At 53.4% G+C, this 20,209-nt stretch overlaps 1 protein-coding gene across 1 annotated transcript; it reads left to right on the top strand.

Moving 5' to 3' along the window:
- Window positions 1-3,843: 3,843 nt before the first annotated feature.
- Window positions 3,844-16,712, top strand: LOC147412477 (coiled-coil domain-containing protein 40-like). Its single transcript, XM_086481337.1, has 18 exons — window positions 3,844-3,962; window positions 5,147-5,315; window positions 5,498-5,688; window positions 6,211-6,294; window positions 6,383-6,602; window positions 7,437-7,591; window positions 8,416-8,538; window positions 8,941-9,062; window positions 9,785-10,028; window positions 10,136-10,318; window positions 11,559-11,804; window positions 12,546-12,759; window positions 13,304-13,473; window positions 13,594-13,685; window positions 14,287-14,407; window positions 15,063-15,251; window positions 15,463-15,621; window positions 16,380-16,712. Exons 1-18 carry the CDS (start codon window positions 3,864-3,866, stop codon window positions 16,623-16,625), a joined length of 3,027 nt encoding a protein of 1,008 aa, XP_086337463.1. The 5' UTR covers window positions 3,844-3,863; the 3' UTR covers window positions 16,626-16,712.
- Window positions 16,713-20,209: the final 3,497 nt, after the last annotated feature.

The following is a 20,209-nucleotide window of genomic DNA, read 5'->3' as shown; positions in this document are numbered from 1 at the left end:
CAGCTTGCCTCAGGATGTACAAATTCCAGTTGGTATCTTTAACTTGGGGTGCGTTGCACTTCACCCCTTTCAGGAACTTCCGGCACTGCCCTCTTACTATTTCAACGACAAAAGGAATCGGTTCGTTCAAATGGTAACAATAATTTTCGGGCCAGATTCCCTTAGCAAATATCCCCCACCATTCCCTTGATTCGGGAATAGTCTCTCTCTGTGATTCTTTTAATTTTAGTGCCAATTTTGTAAGTTCTCTTTCCCACTCCCAGCAGATTCGGCAGACGCCCCTTGGGGGTCTTCCGTCTCGGCAATGGGCCCACCACCGTTCCCGACACACCTTACACACAAAGCACACGAATGAGTAACAGTTACAACTTAATATCTGCAATCTTACATGCCCATCTTTAGTCAGAATTGGATTTTCAATATATTCAATTTCAAAAGTATTCATTCAGGTCTTTTGAAATTTTATTTTTAGGTCCCCGGGTACACTGGTCACTTGCCACTGTTGATTCTTTACGGGTCCTTTGATTCGGCTGGCGTGAGTCCACCGTCTTTCAGCTGTTCGTATGGAGGTTTCTGTAGTAAGTAAAACAGGACAAGGCCCTTCCCACTATGGGGTTAGTAAGGTCTCTTTACTTTCAGGTCCCAGCTGGCTGAGTATTTGCCACAACTGGGAACCTTGCAAGTGTTCTTTTGTTAATTTCCCGTAGGTCATGGACTAATCTATAGGACCCATCAGTTTTCTTTACGGGTAAGATGGGTGTATTGAAGGGAGACATGCATGGTTCCAGTAGCCTTGGTTTAATTAATCTTTCAATCTCTGGTTTCAACCCCATCCTGCCTTCTTGTGAGATTGGGTATTGTTTTATTTTTATTGGAATTTCCGGATCCTTGATAGTTACAGTGAAGGGTGGGATATTTAATTTGCCCACTGTCTCCGGAGTGTACCAAACCTCGGGGTTAATTTTTACTTCATCCTCACTTCTAAGGGGACATAATTTTACTTGTAACTCATTATTTTTAACTTCCAAATTAATGCCCAGTGTGATGATTATATTTTGTCCCAGTAGGTTATAATCTGCTTCTGGGGCCAACAATAGGGATCCCACCCCAAATTTAGATTTTGTTTCAAAAAGAATGTCTTTTATTACTGGAACCCCCTAAAGGCTCTCCTTTTGCTCCAATTACTTGCATTGTCTCCGGGGACAAGTGACATCCCCGGGGTAACTCTTGTATTGTGGACCTCTCGGCCCCGGAGTCCACAAGGAACTCGATTTCCTGTTGCTGGGGACCTATTTTAATTTTTATCAAGGGCTCGGTTTTATGTCTAGCCCCAGCAAATAGAGTCCCTGACACCCCTAATCCTCCTTGAATATTTTCTCATCTTGCAGCCGCTTTCTGCATTCCCTTCTCATATGACCCTTCTTCCCACAATAATAACACTCCACAATAACTCCACAATAATAACTTTCTCCTTGTTCCTTCCACCCCAGGTCTTGGGTCCGTCTTGTAATCCCACCCCCACGCTGTCCTTCCCGAGCCACTGCCACCATCAATCTTGCCTGCTTCTTAAACCTCTCGTCTTCCCTTCTGACAAACACCTTCTGTGCCTCCCTCAATAACTCATCCAAACCTCTGTTCTGCCAATCATCTATCTTCTCAATTTTTCTTTTAATATCTTCCCATGCATTTGCTACAAATTGCATTTTCAGCAGAGCCTGCCCCTCCTGAGTGTCTACATTCAGACTGGGATACATTTGGAGACTCTTTCGTAGTCTCTCTAACCATTTAGTGGGCGACTCATTTGCTTCTTGATATTCCTTGAAAGCTTTATTAATTCTTCCTCTCTATTCTTCCTCCCTCGGTAGCCACCCCCCTTTTCTTTTAAAGGGTATAAATTTACCCTAGTGTCGGCCACCATCCACAGACTGGCATATTCACTTTCTTCCAAATTAAATGGTTCCTTTGAGTTAACATAAATGTTTAGCGCCTGACATATCCAATCCTCAAATGATCCAAAACCAGGCCAATACAGATGGTCTCCTCGAATCTGTTTTCCGCCCCAGACCTCTATGCAATAATGGATCATTTTTACCTTATCCTTTCCCTGCCTAGAGGGAAAGTTATCCCAGTGTTTCAACATCAGCCCTAGGGGACTATCGGGCGGTATTTGGGGCAATTTCACATGGGGCCCCTCTCCCATGGGCTCAAAGGGCTTGCTTTTCCTTTGTCCCATCTTCTGAGGCACTCACACACACACACACCAACCGCTCCCCTCGTTTGGGGCTCGCTCCCTCGCGGGCTACGAGAAACGCACTACTAGAGGGTCCGCACTCACTTCGCCCTGGCAGGACGTCTCATACACCGTGCCCCAGGATACCCAACCCAAACCGAACGGATTCCCGGCCTATACTCACGCGTCCTGCGTCTTCGTTCGGAGCTTCGTGCACAAAGATTACAGGGTTACCGGTTCTCCTTTGCTCAGTGTTCAATTTAGGTTCGTCGGTCGAGACAGAAGCGACCTGAGGGCTGCAGGGGCCGCCGGCTGGCGGGGCGCCTCCCCAATGCAGCTGCAGGCCACAATCTAGTCGCGATCTGAGTCACGGCACCAAATTGTGATAGGTAGAGACACGGACAATTTAAAGTGTCAAAATCCAATGCGAATTTTATTATATTAGCAAGCGAACAAGAGCAAAGGCAGCGCTGGGCGGCCGGGGAGTCTGCGCTCCGCCAACGGCTCGCGCCTTCCCGCCTCGTGTAAGCACATTATATACAGCCTCATTTCCTGCATTCGCGATGTCGCAATCAGGGCGATACTCTGCGCATGTTCCTTCTGTTGCTGGGGGGTCTTTCTCTGCCTCCTGGTGGTCGTAAGGATGAAGGCTGAAGGTCTTCCTCGTTGCCCTGTGGGTGAACTTATGCAAGAATGTGACTACTCAACCCCCTCAGCTGCGGGTCCTGTTTACTTTGCCGGATGTCCTTCGGTTGGGCTATCAAGCCTTGCGGGCACAGAAATCTTCCCTCCATACCTTCCCATACAGGTTTAATGAACAAAGCACAATATGTTACTTATTACACCGACCATCCACCTTCATGTCTCTGCTGATAACAGCAAAGGAACAGGTAGATACTGGGGCAATTTGAGAGAGGACCTCCTCCCCAAAAGGAAGGCAATCCTAAATACACCCCAAGCTTTAGGGAGCCAGCCCAGAACAGCAGAAAATAAAGTTAAAATGAACTCTTTCGCATTCCGCCAGCCCCCAGCCGGCAGCACACCGAGCGCCTCGGGGCTCCGGTGGGAAGGGAAGACAAAGAGCGGGATAAAAGAAAATGGATGCATCCCCGGGGTGCTGGGCAGCGTCCCGGGTGCCTCGTTCCCGCAGCTCCCCCCGCCCGGACTCCAGCCCTCGGCGCCGTTACCTGCTGCCCCGCACCGGGGCTGGCGCCGCCAGGGCGGCCGGGACGCCGCGGGCCCCCCCCGGGCCCGGCGGGCTGAGGTAGTGCGGGCCGAGCGCCCCCCCCACAGCCCCCCCCATCTCCACGAGCCGAGGTGGTGCGGCCCGCGTTCCCCCCCCCTCCACGGGCTGAGGTGGTGCGGCCCGGAGCGCTCACGTGACCGGGTGTTGCTGCGTCGCCTGGCAACGGGAACGCGGGAACATGGCGCAGACGGCGGCGGGTGAGTGCGGGGCTGGGCCGCGGCCGGGCCTTGAACCGCCCGGCCCTCGGCCGCCCGGCCTCCCCGGCCCCGCGGGTGCCCGTGCCCAGCCCCGCGGCGGCCTGCAGCTGGCGGGCCGCGGGGAGCCGGGCTGGTTCTCACTCTTCCCTCCGCTCTGGTTGCAGGCACAGGCCATCCCCAGCCCAGCAATATGGAGGAGGCCGCCGGTGGCGCAGCAGAGGGCTCTGGGGTGGAATCCGGCTCCGCTGCGCGGGAGATCGTCCGAGTTCTGTCGCCTCTTGCTATGGAGGTGATTTCCTTCAGAACGTTCGCGGGGCAGCATGACGTTCCTACGTTCTCCTTGCAGAGTGATGGCTTTGTGGAAGCAGTTTCGATAGGGAGAAGTAAAACAAGGGAGCGGTTGTTGAAGTCTTACCCTGCCTATTAAAAAAAACAAGTTAAATGTAGTTGTAGTTCTGTGTGTCAGCAGCGTCCTGAAGCATGTGCTTCTCACTCAGCTCCCAGATGGCTGTAGGCATGTTAAACGGGAGGTTGCCCCCATCTCACAGACACACGTACGGGGGCTGTGTTCGAGGTTGGTGGTGCTAAGTTTTTTTGGTCTGTTGGTACTGCACGATATTTGAATTTGGCAAATGATGGTACGGGATAAAACGGTGTCTCTTTAAAAAGAAGATAATAGTTTGGCTACGTGTAGCACCAGCTGGAGGACTAAAATCCCTAAGGGCATTTTTTAAAAAAATAGACGTGAGCCAGAGACACATCTGAAATTAAAAGTGGTGTGTAGAATTTTTGTCAGGATCTTTACCGTCTTCATGCTGCCTGGGTGACTGTTTTTGTGAACGAGATTAAACTTCAAAATTAAACTCCCATGACAAAAAGCAGTTGTTACAGCACGGTAGCATGAGCATTAAACCAAATGCACAACCTGCTGTAACGCTGCTATTCTGCTTTTTGCCTGTGTGTGTGCTAGGCAGTAGAGGCGGAGAATGGGAGCGACAGTGAAGAAGAAGGGTCCGTTCCTCTGCAGGACCAAAAAGAGACATTTCCACCAGCAGAAAGAGGAGCTACAGAGCTGTTTGTTAGTTCTGCAGAGGTGAGACACTAATAACACACACAATCTTATTCACAGAAGGCATGGCCGGTATTTGTAATTTCAAATTCTCCTGGGGCGGTTTTGTTGCTGCCAACACAAACCCGACCAGAACTGAACAGAGAGAAGCTAACTGGTCAGGCACAAAGTCTACAAAAGCTGTGACAGAGCTGGAGAGGTTCCTCTGTCGTGCTGCATGTGGGTAAAGGTGGTTTTTGAATCGGCAGAGGCACAGCTTTGCCAGTGTATCTGTGGGCTGAGTTTAGAACAAGGCCCTCTTGCCGATTCTGTGTCTGCATCGTTCTTGTCTCGTGATGACAGAAACAAGCAGATTGTCAGGGCAGACTGAAAAGCTGTTTCAGGTGGTGGATTTTACGTTTCAGAAAAAATCCCCTGAGACTTTCTTGGACAAAGTCGAATTAGACAGTTGTCCTCCTGCGTTGGGTGACATGGAGCAGCCAGTAACCGAGAGAGAAAACCCTCCCCTTCCTTCAGGAGCTCCTCAGCAGGTGTCTGCGTGGTCAGCGGAGCGGAACAGCTGCACAGAGTCAGGTATCCTTCAGTCCCTTGCTAACAGTACAACACTCCATACCACCCGTCAAGCACAGTTTCTAGTTTTCTCCCTTTCTCGTCATTGTTAGTCCAACTGGAGGCACAACGCTTTGAAATCTAAGCATTTTCTTTGTCTTTTTCTTCTCTTTTTTTTTTTTTTTTTCTTGGGGGGTGGGGTCCAGGTGACATTGGAGAACCCATTTCTCTCTGCTCAGAGACTGCCTTTGAGCAGTTGGATCAGCTCACCAGTGAGCATGGTGACCAAAGGCGGGAACAGGCGTGCCAGCAGCGTGGAGCTGAGGGGCACGAAATGAGTGGAAGAAGTGAAGAAACCGTAGAAGAAACAGAGCTGGTTGTCTTGGATCTAGAACATGTGAGAAGTCCTCCAATCTTGTCGTTCTTCTTCGCAGACCTGCTGTTTTTATTTGTATGAAATACACAAGGTAGATTGTCAGCAGCGGCTCAGCCATAGGCTGAAACCACGTGTTTAAAACAGGCTTTTGCAGAAGTACTGACTCCTGAGCGTGTCTGCTCCCTCAGGGTTAACCCCAAACGGGGGGCTCAGGAGGGAGCCGTGTAGTGGGTAAATCTGATACTCCTCAGTGCTCCTGAAAGAGAAGTACTGTCAGCAAGAGCGAGCGGATGGGCTCTCAGAGGCAGCTCTTCTGATGTGTTTCTGACTTTCAGATATCCTCAGTAGTGGCTTTCTGCTGTCAACAAATACCCACTATGTAACTCCTCTCACTCGTTACAGTGAGCGTAGCTAAAGGAAGAATGCAAGGGTCTGTGGCAGAAAATACGCTGTGTTATTTAACAGCGGGGGTAGCAGTAAGGTTTCTTCATAATTTCTTTACACAAGTACGTTGACTTGTATCAATGTCATACTTCTTGACAGCCTCTGATGAGAAGATTCCAGGCTGCCCTGAAGAGTCACCTCACTAAGCAGATGGAAAAAGTGAGCCTAGAGCTTCAGGAACTGGTACGTGGCATTCTTACTTTGCCTTCCCGCAGCAGCCCACCCATGCCCGAGCTGAAGCCAGGTAACTGGTTTCCTCTTGTGTTTGCAGAGGGCAGCAGCGAAGAAGGGGCAAGCAGAGAGGGAAGAGCTTGGGCTGGTTCTTTACGGAGCGCAGCAGCAGCTGGCCCGCCTGCAGCTGGGACTGGAGAAGAGCCACGACCGCCGTTCTCAGGTGGCCGCAGCACGTCAGCAGCTGGAGGAGGAGCTGGAGGGCCTCAGGCTTACTTACAAGCAAATGTGTCAGAACACACACGATGAACGCCAGAAAGGTGACCGAGGCAGCCCTTGCCGGGTTTCCTGGCTCTAGTACTGTGTGGAGAAAGGGATTTATTTGAATCCAAGTCAAGCATTGGATTGAAAAATACAGTAACATTGATCAGGAATCAGGCACTCGCTGAAACCTTTCACAGGTATTCCTGGTTGTTTCTAAGACCGTGTGGCTACCTTGTACTTCTAAGAAGGTCTTTAGGACTAAAACTGTTCCGGGCAGATGGGCTGCTCTGTGACTTAGAAGGAGGAAGATCCTGTCGCTCTGTTACGTTTGCCTGTGTCTCTGTAAGGGTGTGACGAGATTGCAAAGGTCGTGGGTCGTGAGGGGCACGCGGGAGCCTGAGAGTGCCATCCGTGTGGGAACCCGTCCCAGCCAAAGAAATGGACTTGACTCATGCTGGTTGTGCTGCAGGCCTGTGGGTAGGGGACAGGAAAACAACTGTGATGGCGAGGGTAGCTCAGCGTAGGATAAACTGCCTAGAAAGGTTTGGCAGGTTGCTGAAAAAAATAGAGAAGCGTTCAACAGACTGAGAAAGAGACAGTTCTGTTTTGGGGCAGAGGAGTGGAGTCACAGCCTCCTGAGGCCGCCCCTTCTTTGATCTCCTGGGCTTCTGAGTGCTGGGAAGCAATGAATTGCTTACCAAGATATTAGCTGTGCTTGTGGAGCTGTACTCCAAAGCCGATGCAAATTCACATTTCAGGGGGGCTGATTTGGCTGGTCAGTGTGCGAATTTGGCTTTGGGTGCTTCTGTGTTTCTTTCCCTTTTACCTCTGTTTAAAGTGTGTCTTACAAACATACTTTTCTGTAAATATTTTTCCCCCTGCCTCCCCAGTCTCTGCAATGCAGACCCAGGTTGAAAACTTGGCCTTGCACCTCTTCTACGTGCAGAACACGGCCCATATGCACCATAATATTTTACTAATGAAACGGTCGACAAAGAGGGCTGAGCTGGAGAAGGCCCAAGCTGACGTGGAAAAGAAAAAACAGGTATCAAGTAAAACTCTCTTCTTTCAAATAAATAAATGAATTCAGGTGACAGCTAGCGGCGAGTCTCGGAGGACGTGCTGCCTTGGCAGAAGGAAGGCTGTAGTGAATATACAGACACCATGGAAGGTGCGTGGGGATATTTTCCCCAAATAATTGAAAATGAGAAGAATCCCCACCACCAAGATAGTGGCATGTACTGAACAGAATTTTTTTATGAGCCTTATAATAGGAAGTAGTAATCAGTAGTGATCACTCTTCACGCAGGCAACGGGGGTGTGGGGGCAGAAAGATATTTAGCAAAGAAGTATCATATGTTGAAGTCTGGAGAATTGCTCTGAGTCCCAAGGAAGAGCGAACTTGGAAGGTGAACTGAGCGGTCGGTGTGCTGGAGCTCCCTCTGCTGCCTCCTGCTTGCAGCAGGACACCAACTAATTACTGTTGATGCAGAATTGCGGGCAAACGGTTGAGATGGAATGGGTTTAGATGGTTTTTAACAAAGGATTTTAAACCATAAATTATCAAGATTCCCAGCTGCTGGAGAGGTGGCGCAATGTAACCCATGCTGGCAGGGATGAATGCTGCTTCAGATCTGAAGGACCAATTTCCTACTGTGGGTGGAACGATAAAAACCAGCAAAGAAGGTTTTGTTCTCTTGAAAATTGTCACTGCTGCATTCAGGAGTCGTTTGGATAGGAATGGAAGAGTTTCAGTAGGAATCAAAGCTAACTGAATTCATTTTCAGCCCAAGTTATTGCTGTAGAATTTAGTTGGTTAAGCCTGAGATTATGTTACTCATCCTGAGCTGTTTGGCTCTGCCTCTCTAGGATCTTCTGGTAGACCGCTTGACCCGGAAAGCCTACGAGCTGCAGGAACAGATTGCTCTGTTCGAAGCTCAGTTTGTGGCTCAGGCAGAGGACACAAAAGTAACTCGGCAAGCAGCAAATGAGGTAGGAGAATGCTTTTTTTTTGCTTCTGGTTAATATTTCCCTCTGGAAGGACCGACCCCGTTGGCTCATGCTCACATGGTAGCTACAGTGTAGGACAGAGTTGTATGATCAGTTCCTGTTTGGAGGAATGAAGACTTTTTTGTTTTGGTTTGGTTTGTTTTGGTTTTCCCTTTGTCCTCAAGAATTGCCTATAAATCACTTCCTCCCCCACCCTCTCTGCATTTTTTTCCTTGCAGACCTATGCTCTGTGGTCGGGGGTGACCATAAACCAGAGGCACGTTAGCTGAAGCTGTTCCTGCCCAGCGTATTATGAACACACACCAAAAAAAAGGCATTGTAACGTGAATTTGGTTTCCCAGCCTAGTATAGATTTATCCTGTCTACAAATCCTCTCTCCCCCAGGCTTGTATGGAGGTTCAGGCTATTAACATGGAGAAAAAGCGACTGATGAACCACTGGAATAGCAGCTTGGCGGGAATGAAGCAGAGAGATGAGGCCTATATCGCCACCCAAGCGCTGCTGAGGTACGGTATCTGAGAACAGTCCCAGGAGAGGCCTCACACGGGTTGGACGGGAGGGATGCTGAAAGGGGCAGTGCGTCTCCAGTTTATTGCTGCGCGTGCAGGGTATGTCAAGCAGAACAAGTTTGCTGCTCTGAAGCACGTAGTAAGGTTAAAGGATAGGAAGCACAGTTCTTCGTCACTATTCTGTATCCAAAACACAACTCTCCCCCCAAATGTGTGGGGTTTTTAAAGCTGTTTAGAGTTTTTCTGTTCATATTTTAGTCCTTTAGAAGAGTTCCTTCACCTTTGCAACGTCTCTCAATCCAAAGAGCTAGACTTCAAGAGGGATTTTACCTGTCGCTCTCAGTTAGGGTTTTGTGATGCCTTCAGAAATCATCAGGAAAACCGTCCTGTTGTTGCCAAAGGAAGCGCTTATTTGCTCTGGAGTCAGCCTGGCTGATTCCCTGCAATGTGCTTTGATGGTGGCATCCTGGTAAGAGTGGGGGGTGGGGACAGGACTGAAAGCGGGAATTAATTTTCCTACGTACGTTTGCTTTTCAGTCTTCTGTCTCCATCCATCTTCTGATGACTCTGCACTGTCACAGCAGGGTGGCCTTTGTAAAGATCTTCCTCCTTGGTCTGTTGTCGCTGCAGTAGCATGTTTGAAAAGAGGAATTTGTAGATGACTGTTCAGCGCGTGAGTCTACCCCTGTGGTGATTTTCCATCCTCTTTGCCTCTCCAGCAAGTACAGACATGACCTCAAGTCCCTAGAAACGGACATCCATGGCTGTAGGAAGTCAATCAGGAAGGAGGAGGAGAAGAATGAGTTGCTTGTCGCCATCCTGAGCCGTTCACAGAACGATGCCAACATGACAAAGAAGCTGATTGCCCAGTGCCTTTCCAGGCAGGAGGCCTTGAAGGTGGAATCTGGCACCTACGCTCGCGTTCTCCACGAGACAGAGCAGGCCCTCAACAGGACCAGGATGGTGAGGAGAGTTACTTGGAAGAAGAACCTTTCAAATCAGACACAGATGTTTAATCCCCTTCCCCAAACAGTTGTAGCGACCCTGTCTCCTGTCTTTCCTGTGTTTAGGATCAAGCTGCTTGTCTGAATCAGTTGCTGTCCATCAGTAAGGACATAGAGAAAGGAACTGATGCCAAAGTGCAGATGGAGAACGAAATCATGGCAAAGCTTCCGGACCAGATGGTGTCCAGCAAAGCCACAAAGCACTTCTCGCAGCTGGCTGCAAAGCTCCGTAGGAGAAAAACAGACCTGGTGTGTTATCTCTTCCGTTTGGGAGGGCGGGGGAAGGAAACCGCCCTGAGCGGTGTTTCTCAAGTGTGTTTCGTCTGCGCCTTCGTTCTGCTTTTCAGATCTGCAGTTGAAGGTCTGCTGAGTTTGTGACTTCAGTTTGGTTCTTCCAGTGATCTTATTGCGGGATTCTGGTGTACACGAGAGGGTTTGGCCAAAAAGGCCTTGACACATAATGTACTGTTCTTTCTTTACTTAAAAAACGGGACAGAACGATGAATTCTGGGAGTTTTTACCATAAAGTAGTACCAGTTCTTATGTATTGGAGGAAGACAGTGGATATGTAGTACTGCTGTACTCCACATTGAACTAACCTGTATCTCTGTCCGGCATCGTGGAATGCGATACAGGCCTGCTCTCGTTCCTGAGTGAGGATTACAGCCCAAGGAACAATCGAACCAGACCCACAGTTCTTTGTGGCACGATCAGTTGCTCTCTTTGGGAGTGTGTAACTGGAACAGATAGAAAAACTAGAAGATCCAGCGTAGTGTTTGTGGTGTTGAGTTGTGTGGGCTGGCACTAACAAGGCACCCACACCTCTGTATTTCTGCGGGTTACTTCAGCCTGGCCCTGGGATTTTTAAATCGGGGGCATTATCTTGAGCAAGAGGAAGAGTTCCAGGGCTGGCTTCCGTTGTGAGAGAGGGGCCCCCCGCCCCCTTCCCACAGGCACACCAACAAGCGGACACTCGCGTTGTCTCCCATCAGCACCTGCGGTGCACGGCTGGATGTAGCCAGAGAGTCGTGGCCGCTGGCGGCGCGGGGGCAGCAGAAGTCACCCGGCTGCATTCGCGCTGCGCTCAACAGGCACCCGCCTTTCTGGCTGCTGCGGTGGTGGTTCGGTGAGGGACGTGTTTGTCGGGTGTGGTGGAGAATGTCCTGCTCCGGTGAGCCGGGCAGCTGGAGACACCCAGGCAGGGCAGGTAACTGCAGAGGTGATGAGCGCGGCCTCTTAAAGGCTTTGGGATGTTCGGGCTCCTTCATGCTCTTCAGCAGCCTTATGGCAGAGGTAAATGTTGGTATCTCCGTCAGGAGATGGAGAAACAAAGGTACAGAGCGGGTAAGTGGCTGGCTCGCAGCTTGTGGCACAGACCTGGGAGGAGAATCTAAATCCCCTGACTCCTGTGCCTCGGGAAGCGGGCGTTCCAAATCAATGGGCTGCTGCTGGTGACAGTAATTTGTTTTCTGTCTGTTGGCGTTCCTAGGAGCTGCATTTTTCCAAGGTTGAGAATGATGTGGCCCAGGTTATTCTGAATGCAACTCATACCAGCTGCAGGCTGACAGTTCTCCAAAACACACTTTGTCAGCTGGACAAGGAAGTGAAAAATACCCGTGACCTGATCAGCTGCAGGGAAAGCGAGATTGCAAGGTGCAGTCTCCTGACCGAGAACAGGCAAGCGGCGCTCAGCCAGTACAACAAGAGGTTGGAGAAGATTCTTGCGCGGCAGGGGGTATGTACATTCCCATTTCAGTCCCAGGCTTGATTTTATTCTTTGTGGTGACCACAGGTGCCCCTGATAAATGTAACTGTGTAAGTGCTGAGTAGTTAAAACTTTCAGGCATCAGTATAGAGGTTTAAAAGCTGCACTAGTTAATGTAAATGTTTACGTCTGTCAAACAGCTCTTAGTGCACGGGGGGGAGGAGCTGGCATGAGGGAATTGTGAAATGAGGGTGTGCCCAGCACAGATTTCTGCAGGGAGTTGTCTGCGCCTGATGAAAACGTTGAATGACATCAATACTCTGGGAGTAACTAGGGTCTCATCAGAAAACCTGCAAATACTGACAAGGGGCGAATGGAGCAGGCGGGGTGATGTAGATCACTTGGTGCTTGGCCCCATTCAGCTGATAGATACCCAGGTCTGCCCCTGGCACCGTGAGCTGCAAGACCTTTATAGAGCCCAATGCAAGAATGAGTGCTGTGGCAGACTCTTGGACACCCAGATGTGCCTGTTGTAGGAGCTTAGGAGGCCCCTCTCGCCCCAGAGCCTGAGAGCTGTTCGGGCTTCCCTTGCATTTGTTCCCGTGAGGTCAGGAATGATTGGTCCCATCCAGCTCCTGGGAAATAGAGGCACAAAGGAAGTAACAGTATAGTGGAAGTATTCGGTAGGCATCTCAGCGGCTGGACCGGCCTTCTGCAAAAAGTGCTTCAGCAGCTTCTGCCTGATTAATCCCCAACCTTGCCCTCATCCAGGGTCAAGAACTGGGGCCACTGGAAATGGAGATCAACAAGCTGTCCAAGCAGATAGAAGAATATCACTCTGAGGTGATGACGCTACAAAAGCACTGGCTCAGTCAGCAGCAAGAGCTGGTCAAGTTAACACACCAACGGGAGGAACAAGTAGCCTCCCTGGACACGTTAAAGAAACGGATCACAGTAATGCAGCAGAAGAAAGTGCGCAGGGAAAGTAGGTCATTCCCCAACTCTTTTTAAAACGTTCAGCTGTGAATGGAGGAAAAAGGGAGCGAGGGCTTACGGACGGGTGAGCCAGACCTTCACCAGAGAATGCGCCGTGCTCCTACGTCCGTGTGAGCAGTAACGCAGACGGCCCCAGCACTGCTCTGGGGCTACGAGCCAGGCACCTCTGCTGCTCTGCCTGGCGTTATTCCCTGTCCCAACTGATCCCGCTGCCTTAACGGGCACAACCGAACCGAAGTGGCCGTGTCACGTGCTACACTTCTTAAATAACGTTTGCAAGTAGTTGGTGGGTAAATGTCCCCACCACGATGGCGCTTCCCTTGGCTCAAACCAGCTCTTTTCCACAGCAGTCTCCTTCAAAACCGTATTTGTGTTTTGGGCTTGTGGAAAAACGGTTTGGCTGGGTATGTGGGACGCAGGTGGCTCTGCAGGCAGCGTTGTCTGGTCTGATGGCAGTCTGTCACGCCTTGCCTGTGTTCCACCTGCTGCTTGTGGGAATTTTAAGACTTTTTTTTTTTTCTGTTCACCTGTAGATGAAATTCAGCAGGAAACAAAAGAGCAGAAAGACATCGAACGTCACATGAGGAACATGTCCAATGACTTGATAAAGCTGAATGTGTTGATCAACAAGAACAGCAGCAGCTTCGAGGAGCTGCAATATGGCAACACGATCACCGAGAACGAGTTTGTGCGCTCTCTCAAGGTACAGACATCTCATTTCCAGGTCTCAGCCTCCCGTGCAGATCGGAGGCAGTGACCGTGTAAATCTTTCTTAGTCTGACCACGTTGTGTTGTCTGACAACGTTATGCTTCCCAAACCTAGGCAGCAGAAAAAGAGTCGGTTGAGATGCAGGAGAAGCACAGTCAGCTGACTGAGGAGAAGGAAAGACTCCTAAACAGCCTGGTGGAAGCAGAGTAGGTACCAGAGAGGTTCTTGCTTTGTGCCACCCTCTTTGAATGTATGTGTCCATGTCACCTTTCCTCTCTGCTCATCGGACTGAACCAGCAACAGCAAATGTGCTTCTGTCCTTCTCGGAGAAGATGAAAGGAGTTTCATGGATTTTGGGGCGCAGAAGCTGAAAGGTGCTTTAGCTGTCTCTGCAAGCAGCGAGAGCCGTGAGGATGTCGGCTTTAACAGTTCCAGCAGGCTCGTGCTGGACGTTGCTGAGATCTGTACGGGGTGACTCTGCCTGCGCTCTCCTCCGCCAGTCACTCGGAGCGAGCGTGCTGCGCTGGGCAGCTCACTGGGGTCCACCAGCCCCCGGCAGCCTGGGCACGCTTGTTGTTAGTCACCGTGCCACCACCGTGCCACGTTGTGGATGGCGGAGCTCCCTGTCTGGTTCCACGCTGCTCCTGGCTGCCTTTTACGTGTCCCACGTGCAAACCCTCAGGTTCTGCTGAACCTTCAGCTCCATGTTCAGGACTGAGCTCGGGAGCGTGCTGCCACGCGTGCACAGGGAGCGAGCGTCCTCTCGGGCACTGACAAAGGTGCCGCTTTCCCTTTCTGTCACTGAAGGCATCAAATCCTGCTGTGGGAGAAGAAGATCCAGCTGACGAGAGAGATGCGTGCGGCGGTGGAGTCTGAGTCAGGGCACGGCGAGCTCCACGCCATGAGAACAGAGATTCACAGGATGCAGGTGAGCCCCGGGGGAGGAGCACTGGGGAGGGGAAGCTGCACACGATGGATTCAGCTTCGGCGTTGCTGAAGGCAGGAGATGAGAAACGGGCTGGGGAAGCAGCATTGCCAGGCCACAGCAATGTTGGAAATCGTACACCCTCCAGCTGGGCCGAATGAAATACATCCAGCGTGTGTGCTCTTCGTGCCTTCCTTGCGCCTGCCGTGTAACGGGCTGCAGCAGAGTCTAGAGACACCTGAGCAATCTATTTAAAACATAATATGTTTGCCACCTTATGCCGTGACCCCAATTTATAAGCAAAGGAATGTTGATGACTAAATATTGCATCATCTTAATCACTGGTTAGGGAAGCCTTCTTTCTTCTGGCAAAGCAACTCTTCCCTTTTGTTCCCAGGTTACTTTACTCTTCCTATTGCTAAGGAGTTCCAGTGAAACCTTTTGAAGATTACTTTAGACGAGTTGATAATCCAGCCCTTTGCTTTCCAGATTCACACAGGGCAAGCCGGGTTTGGGTTTAGAGCAAATTTGGCTTGCCAACGCTCACGTGTCACGTATGTCTGGTTTACGTGGAGGGGATGTGCCGCACAGAATCGGTTCGGTGCCGTTTGTGAACATTTGTTACTTTCAGCCTATTTCATATCTTGACACACGGCAGGTCCGCTATGGCCAGCTGATGAAGCAGCAGGAGAAGATGATTCGTGATATGGAGGCATCTGTTTCTCGCAGAGAGGTGATAGCGCTTTGTGGAGAGGGTCAGAACAAAAGAGACAAGAAGCTTGTCCCCAAGAGCGTCTTCCACTGCAAGAAACAGGAGCTGAGAAAGAAGATCAGCAAAGCCCAGAAGGTGAGCGAGCAGAGCAGGGCTGCAGGAGTTCACTGGGGCTGTAAGGAGCACCAGGGTGGGCTGAGCGCAGACACGCGGGGTGTCGGGACACAGACGGGACAGGCTTTGGAGGCTCCTTAAAAAACCCCACAGGAGAGTTCTGGGGAGATGGCTGGGAGTGCAGCTGGACGAAGAACCACACTCTGCCCTTTCCTTCTCTTCCGTTTGCCAGAACGTTCAGGACTGCAACGCAACCCTCCTGGAGCTGGAGAGCGCCCAGGCGTCCCTCGGTGCCGCCTTCTCGGAAAAGCAGCGAGAACTGCGCAGGCTGGAGGCTGAGTGCAACGGCCTCGATGCAGACGCAGAAGCTCGTCGGAACAGGAAGCGACGGGTGAGCGGCTCCGCTCCCTGGAGCTCGCGAGCCCGACGGGACCGGCTGCTTTCTCCTGGTGCCGGCTCCCCATCTCCCTGTCTAGCCACCATCCTGAACTGAGTGTGCTTGGCATTTTAGCGGCACTTTAAGTTAACTGAGCACACCTTGAGGGCTCATGGGGGTCCTGAATTTGGGCTGCAGTTGTACTCTTAGCAAGGCAGCATTCACCTGGAGACATCAGCCTGAAGGACATGGTTTGTGTCTTGAAAATACCCGGTCACAGCTCTCCTCTGTGAGCGCTTTCTGGCTGCTCTTATGTCACAGATTTGAGAGCCAGCTGAAGGTCTTGAATGGCCTCCTGCAAAGGTTGTAAGTTGGTCAAACTCTGTCCTGGCGAGGGTTGCCCTGTGCATGCAGGTATTTCTCTGGTTTATGGAATTCTGTGATGAACATTTAATTTTATTTTTTTTTCTATTAGCTGACGTATAGATGTGGTGCTTAGGGACACGGTTTAATGGTGGACTTGGCAGCGTTAGGTTCATGGTTGGGCTCAATGATCTTAAAGGTCTCTTCCAACCTAACCACTTCTCTGGCTGTACCCGTTAGCAGCTGTTCTGCCGCTACAAGGTGGACTTGATAGCCCCGTCCCTCTTCAGAAGCCCTTCCCTTTCAGAATGTGATGGTTCCAGTACCGGTGACAAAAGTCACCTGCCTTTCTTAGTGCTTTTCTCTCTGCGGCCTGCTGTCAAAGCAATTTCTGTTGTTGCTTTCCTCAGAACCTTTTGGAGATCGTGTCCTACCAGACTCGCCGGAAGCACCTGCAGGCGCTGAAGGAAGGGACGTACACTCCCCTGTGCCGCACGGAGCAAGCCTGGAGAAATGAGCACCAGAAACTGCGCCACCGGCTCCAGACCATCGATGCCATCGTCCAGCAGATCCAGCAGGACCATCCCCAGCACTACCGGACTCTCCAGTGGCTCAGACAGTGCTTGGGCTCCAGGCTGGGCTCGCAGGAAGCCTGACTGCCACCAACCCCATCCATGTAACCCTCAGCTCTTGTTCTGCTGGAGCCTGCAGGCTTTGTAAATAAACAAATATCTAAAAACTAAGTCTGTGTAGCAGGTAGTGGTCACCAAAGCTGTAGCAGTGCAACTGATTTTTGTTTCCTTGGCTGCACAAGGGTGGCTTCATCCCTCCCCCTGGCCTGGGGCGCTGGGGGCAGCCGCCCCCTTCCCCTCCGGGCCCCCCCTCTCTCACCGCCTTTCCCTGCAGCTCCGGGAGGCGGAAGGCCCCGGCCCCGGCGGGGGAAGGCGCCCGCCCGCTCCCGGGGCCGGTCCCGCCCCGCAGACGCCTCCGTGCCGTGGGGCCGGTCCCGCCGCGCCTGCTGGGAGGCCGGGCCGGGCCGGGCCGGCGGGGCCGTGGCGGGGCCGGGGCTCCCGGCCGCGCTGCTGCTGCTGGCGCTGCTGGGCTCCGCCGCGGCGGGCAGCCCCGGGGCCGCCGGCTGCCAGGTGCCCCCGGGCGAACGCTTCGACTGCGGCCCCGAGCGGCTGCTGTCGCGGGCGGACTGCGAGGAGCGGGGCTGCTGCTACGCACCCGCCGGCTCCGGCTCCAGCCCCGGCTCCAGCCCCGGCTCCAGCCCCGGCTCCAGCCCCGGCCCGCCCTGGTGCTTCTTCCCCAGCGGCTACCGGAGCTACCGGGCGGAGAACCTGACGGCCACCGCCACCGGCTCCGCCACCCGGCTCCGCCGCGTCGCCGCCAGCTTCCTGCCGGGGGCCGTGGGCAGCTGGCGGCTGGACGTGGCGCTGGAGACCCCCACCCGCCTCCGCTTCACGGTGCGAGCCGGCCCTGGGACCGGTGCCCCGGTGCTCCGGACCCCCCCGCTGACACCCCCCCTCCCTTCTGTCCCCGCAGCTGCGGGACCCGGCCCGGCAGCGGTACGAGGTGCCCCTGGCCACGCCGCGGGCGAGCGGCCGAGCCGCCTCCCCGCTCTACGGGCTGCAGATCAACCAGGATCCCTTCGGCCTCGTCGTCTGCCGGCAGCGCGACGGGCAGGTCCTGTAAGTGCCCGTCCTGCCCCGAGCCTTCCCGAAGGGATTCGGTCTGGAAGCGGGTCCTGGCCCCAACCCCAGCGGTGCGTGGGACGGAGCAGGGATGCGGCAGGGGATGGCGGTGACAGCAGCGGGGTGGTGGTCAGCGGCTGCGGGGGCTTTGCTTTGAGCCCCTCTGCGGTTCGGTGCCTGGGAAGGGAAGCAGGAGTCCCAGAGATCAGTCGAAACCCGGCTGCTGGGCACCGCTGGGGCTGTTTGCCGGAGTCTCCCTTTCTCTCCGGCAGGCTGAACACCACCGTCGCGCCCCTCTTCTTCGCAGACCAGTTCCTGCAGATCTCCACCTCTTTGCCCTCCCATTTCATTTCTGGGCTGGGGGAGCCCCAGACGCCGCTGGTCCTCGACACGGCGTGGACCAGGGTCACCCTCTGGAATCGGGATATGGCGCCTGTGGTACGGAGCGGGGCTGAGGGAGAGGGAGGTGGCTCATCTGCGCCTGTGGGGGTGGCCCTGCAACCTCTGACATCTTGTTTGGGGCTGGGGAAAGGCATCCGTGGCTGTGGAGCTCTGGGACCTGGCCTCAGCCCTGGGCAAGCCCGGGGGACCGTTGTCCCCAAGTCAGGCTTTGTCCCCCCTGGGGCTCTTGTTTGGCTCAGAAGCCGCTTTCCCTGACACGGTCCAGGGCTCTTGTTTGAGGCAGAGCTCTGCTGACTCAGGCAGTGTCTGGGGCTGCAAGCCCTGGCTTTGCACCCCGAGCCGTGACGGTGCTTCTGGCCAGTGGCAGGCAGGTGGGTGGGTGGGTGCTGTGCTGGGGCCTCCAACGGAGCCTCACCCGCACTGCGCTGTGCTCTACTCCAGCCCCAGGTCACCCTCTACGGCTCCCAGCCTTTCTACCTGGTGATGGAGGACAGCGGTTTGGCTCACGGCGTCTTTCTGCTGAACAGCAACGTGATGGGTGAGTCCCACGGAGGTGCTGGGCGTGGGCTTGTCCCACGTCCCCATCCTCAGCTTGTTCCTCTGGCGCTCATGCTTCGCCAGATGTGCTCCTGCAGCCCAGCCCGGCCCTGACCTGGCGCACGACGGGCGGGATCCTGGACTTCTACGTCTTCCTGGGCCCTGACCCCAAGAGCGTGGTGCGGCAGTACCTGGACGTCATCGGTAGGGCCGAGCCGCGGGCGGGGGGCACAGGTGCTCCTGGGATGGCTCTGCCGGGATGCTGCGTGGCCCGTCTGAGGTGAGGGCTGGGGCTGCCCCTGAGGTGAGCGAGGCCCTTGGGTGGGTGACGGGGTGTCTCCTGCCTGCTGGCTGCCTGGGGGTGGTGGGTGGGAGCTCCAAACCGGAGCCGGGCCGGCTGGGGCATCCCCGGGGGTGACCTGAGGGCTGGGCAGGGGAAGGAGAAGGAGACAGACCCCCCATCACAGGCACTGGGCACGCCGACTCTCAGAGCCCCCCTGATCCCCCCCAGCCCCGCTCCCCCCCTGCAGCTGCCCCGTCCCCAGCCCCTCCCCTGAGGCCTGTCCCGCAGCCCCAGGCTGCCCCGCGGCCTGTCCTGGCAGCGGCGAGCGGGGCCTCGGGCAGGCCCAGGGCTCTGTAACCCAGGGGCCTTCAGCAGCAGTGCGGGGAAGGAGCGGGGTCTGCAGGAGCGGCTGCAGCAGGAGGGGCTCCGGCCTGGGGCCGGCTGTGACAGTCAGGGTTCTTTCCCTCTGCCAGAGGCCGTGCCAGGGCTCGGTGGTCTGTTCCTGCCCTGGGGATGTCGTCAGCTGCATCCAGCTCAGGCTGAAGCTGAGGCGATGGGCAAAAGGAAAAGCAGCCGGAGAAGGACATGAAGGGGATCCGGCTGCGAGCTGCCCCCAGCTGCAGACAAGAGACAGCCAGCCTCTCGGCGTGAGGAAGGGTCCCTGTGAGTAGTCCTGAGCAGAGCTGGTCACCAACATGCACCGCGGGGTCTGTGTGCGTAACCAAAGCACGGTATAGCCGTGGGGGCGGGGTGTGTGTGTGTGTGCGCAGTGAGGCTGTGTATGTAGGAAGCCTCATATTGTAAGAGCTGAGAGAGGCAGAGACAGAAGTGTCTCAACAGTAAAATCCTCCCAGCAGCACCAAGAGCGGGAGCGGCAGTGAGTCCTGGGCCCTTGTGTTATAATCAGATCTGAATTTTGATTTCATTGGTAATTAATTGTTTTGAATAAACAACTAATTTCTTATAGTTAATTCTTTCCTGATTCAATTAATTTACATTATGGTAAGGAGTAGACAAAACCTCACTTATGCTAAGAGACAGCAGATGCAGGCCTTAGGAAGATGGCCAAAGCTAAAGCTGCTGTGGATTAGGAAACTGTACAGAACACAGAACGAGGAGGGAGGGAGGCAGGTACAAGGGGTGAAATTGTACGTTCTCAGCTAGTTCTCTTATGTGATGAAACCATCGAAACAAAGGAATGTTGCTGTGAAGACTCTCCCGTCCTCCCCATCCTAATTTGTATATCAGAGATTTTGATCAGTAAAATAACCAATGATTAGGTTAGGATAGGACTATTAAGAAAGTTATAGAATAGGGCGGACCA

Source organism: Leptosomus discolor, unplaced genomic scaffold, assembly GCF_034619465.1.
Source record: "Leptosomus discolor isolate bLepDis1 unplaced genomic scaffold, bLepDis1.hap2 HAP2_SCAFFOLD_49, whole genome shotgun sequence".
In the NCBI taxonomy this organism is placed as follows: Eukaryota; Metazoa; Chordata; class Aves; order Leptosomiformes; family Leptosomidae; genus Leptosomus; species Leptosomus discolor.
The sequence above is the reverse complement of the archived record's forward strand: the minus strand, read 5'-3'. Positions and strand labels throughout refer to the sequence as shown.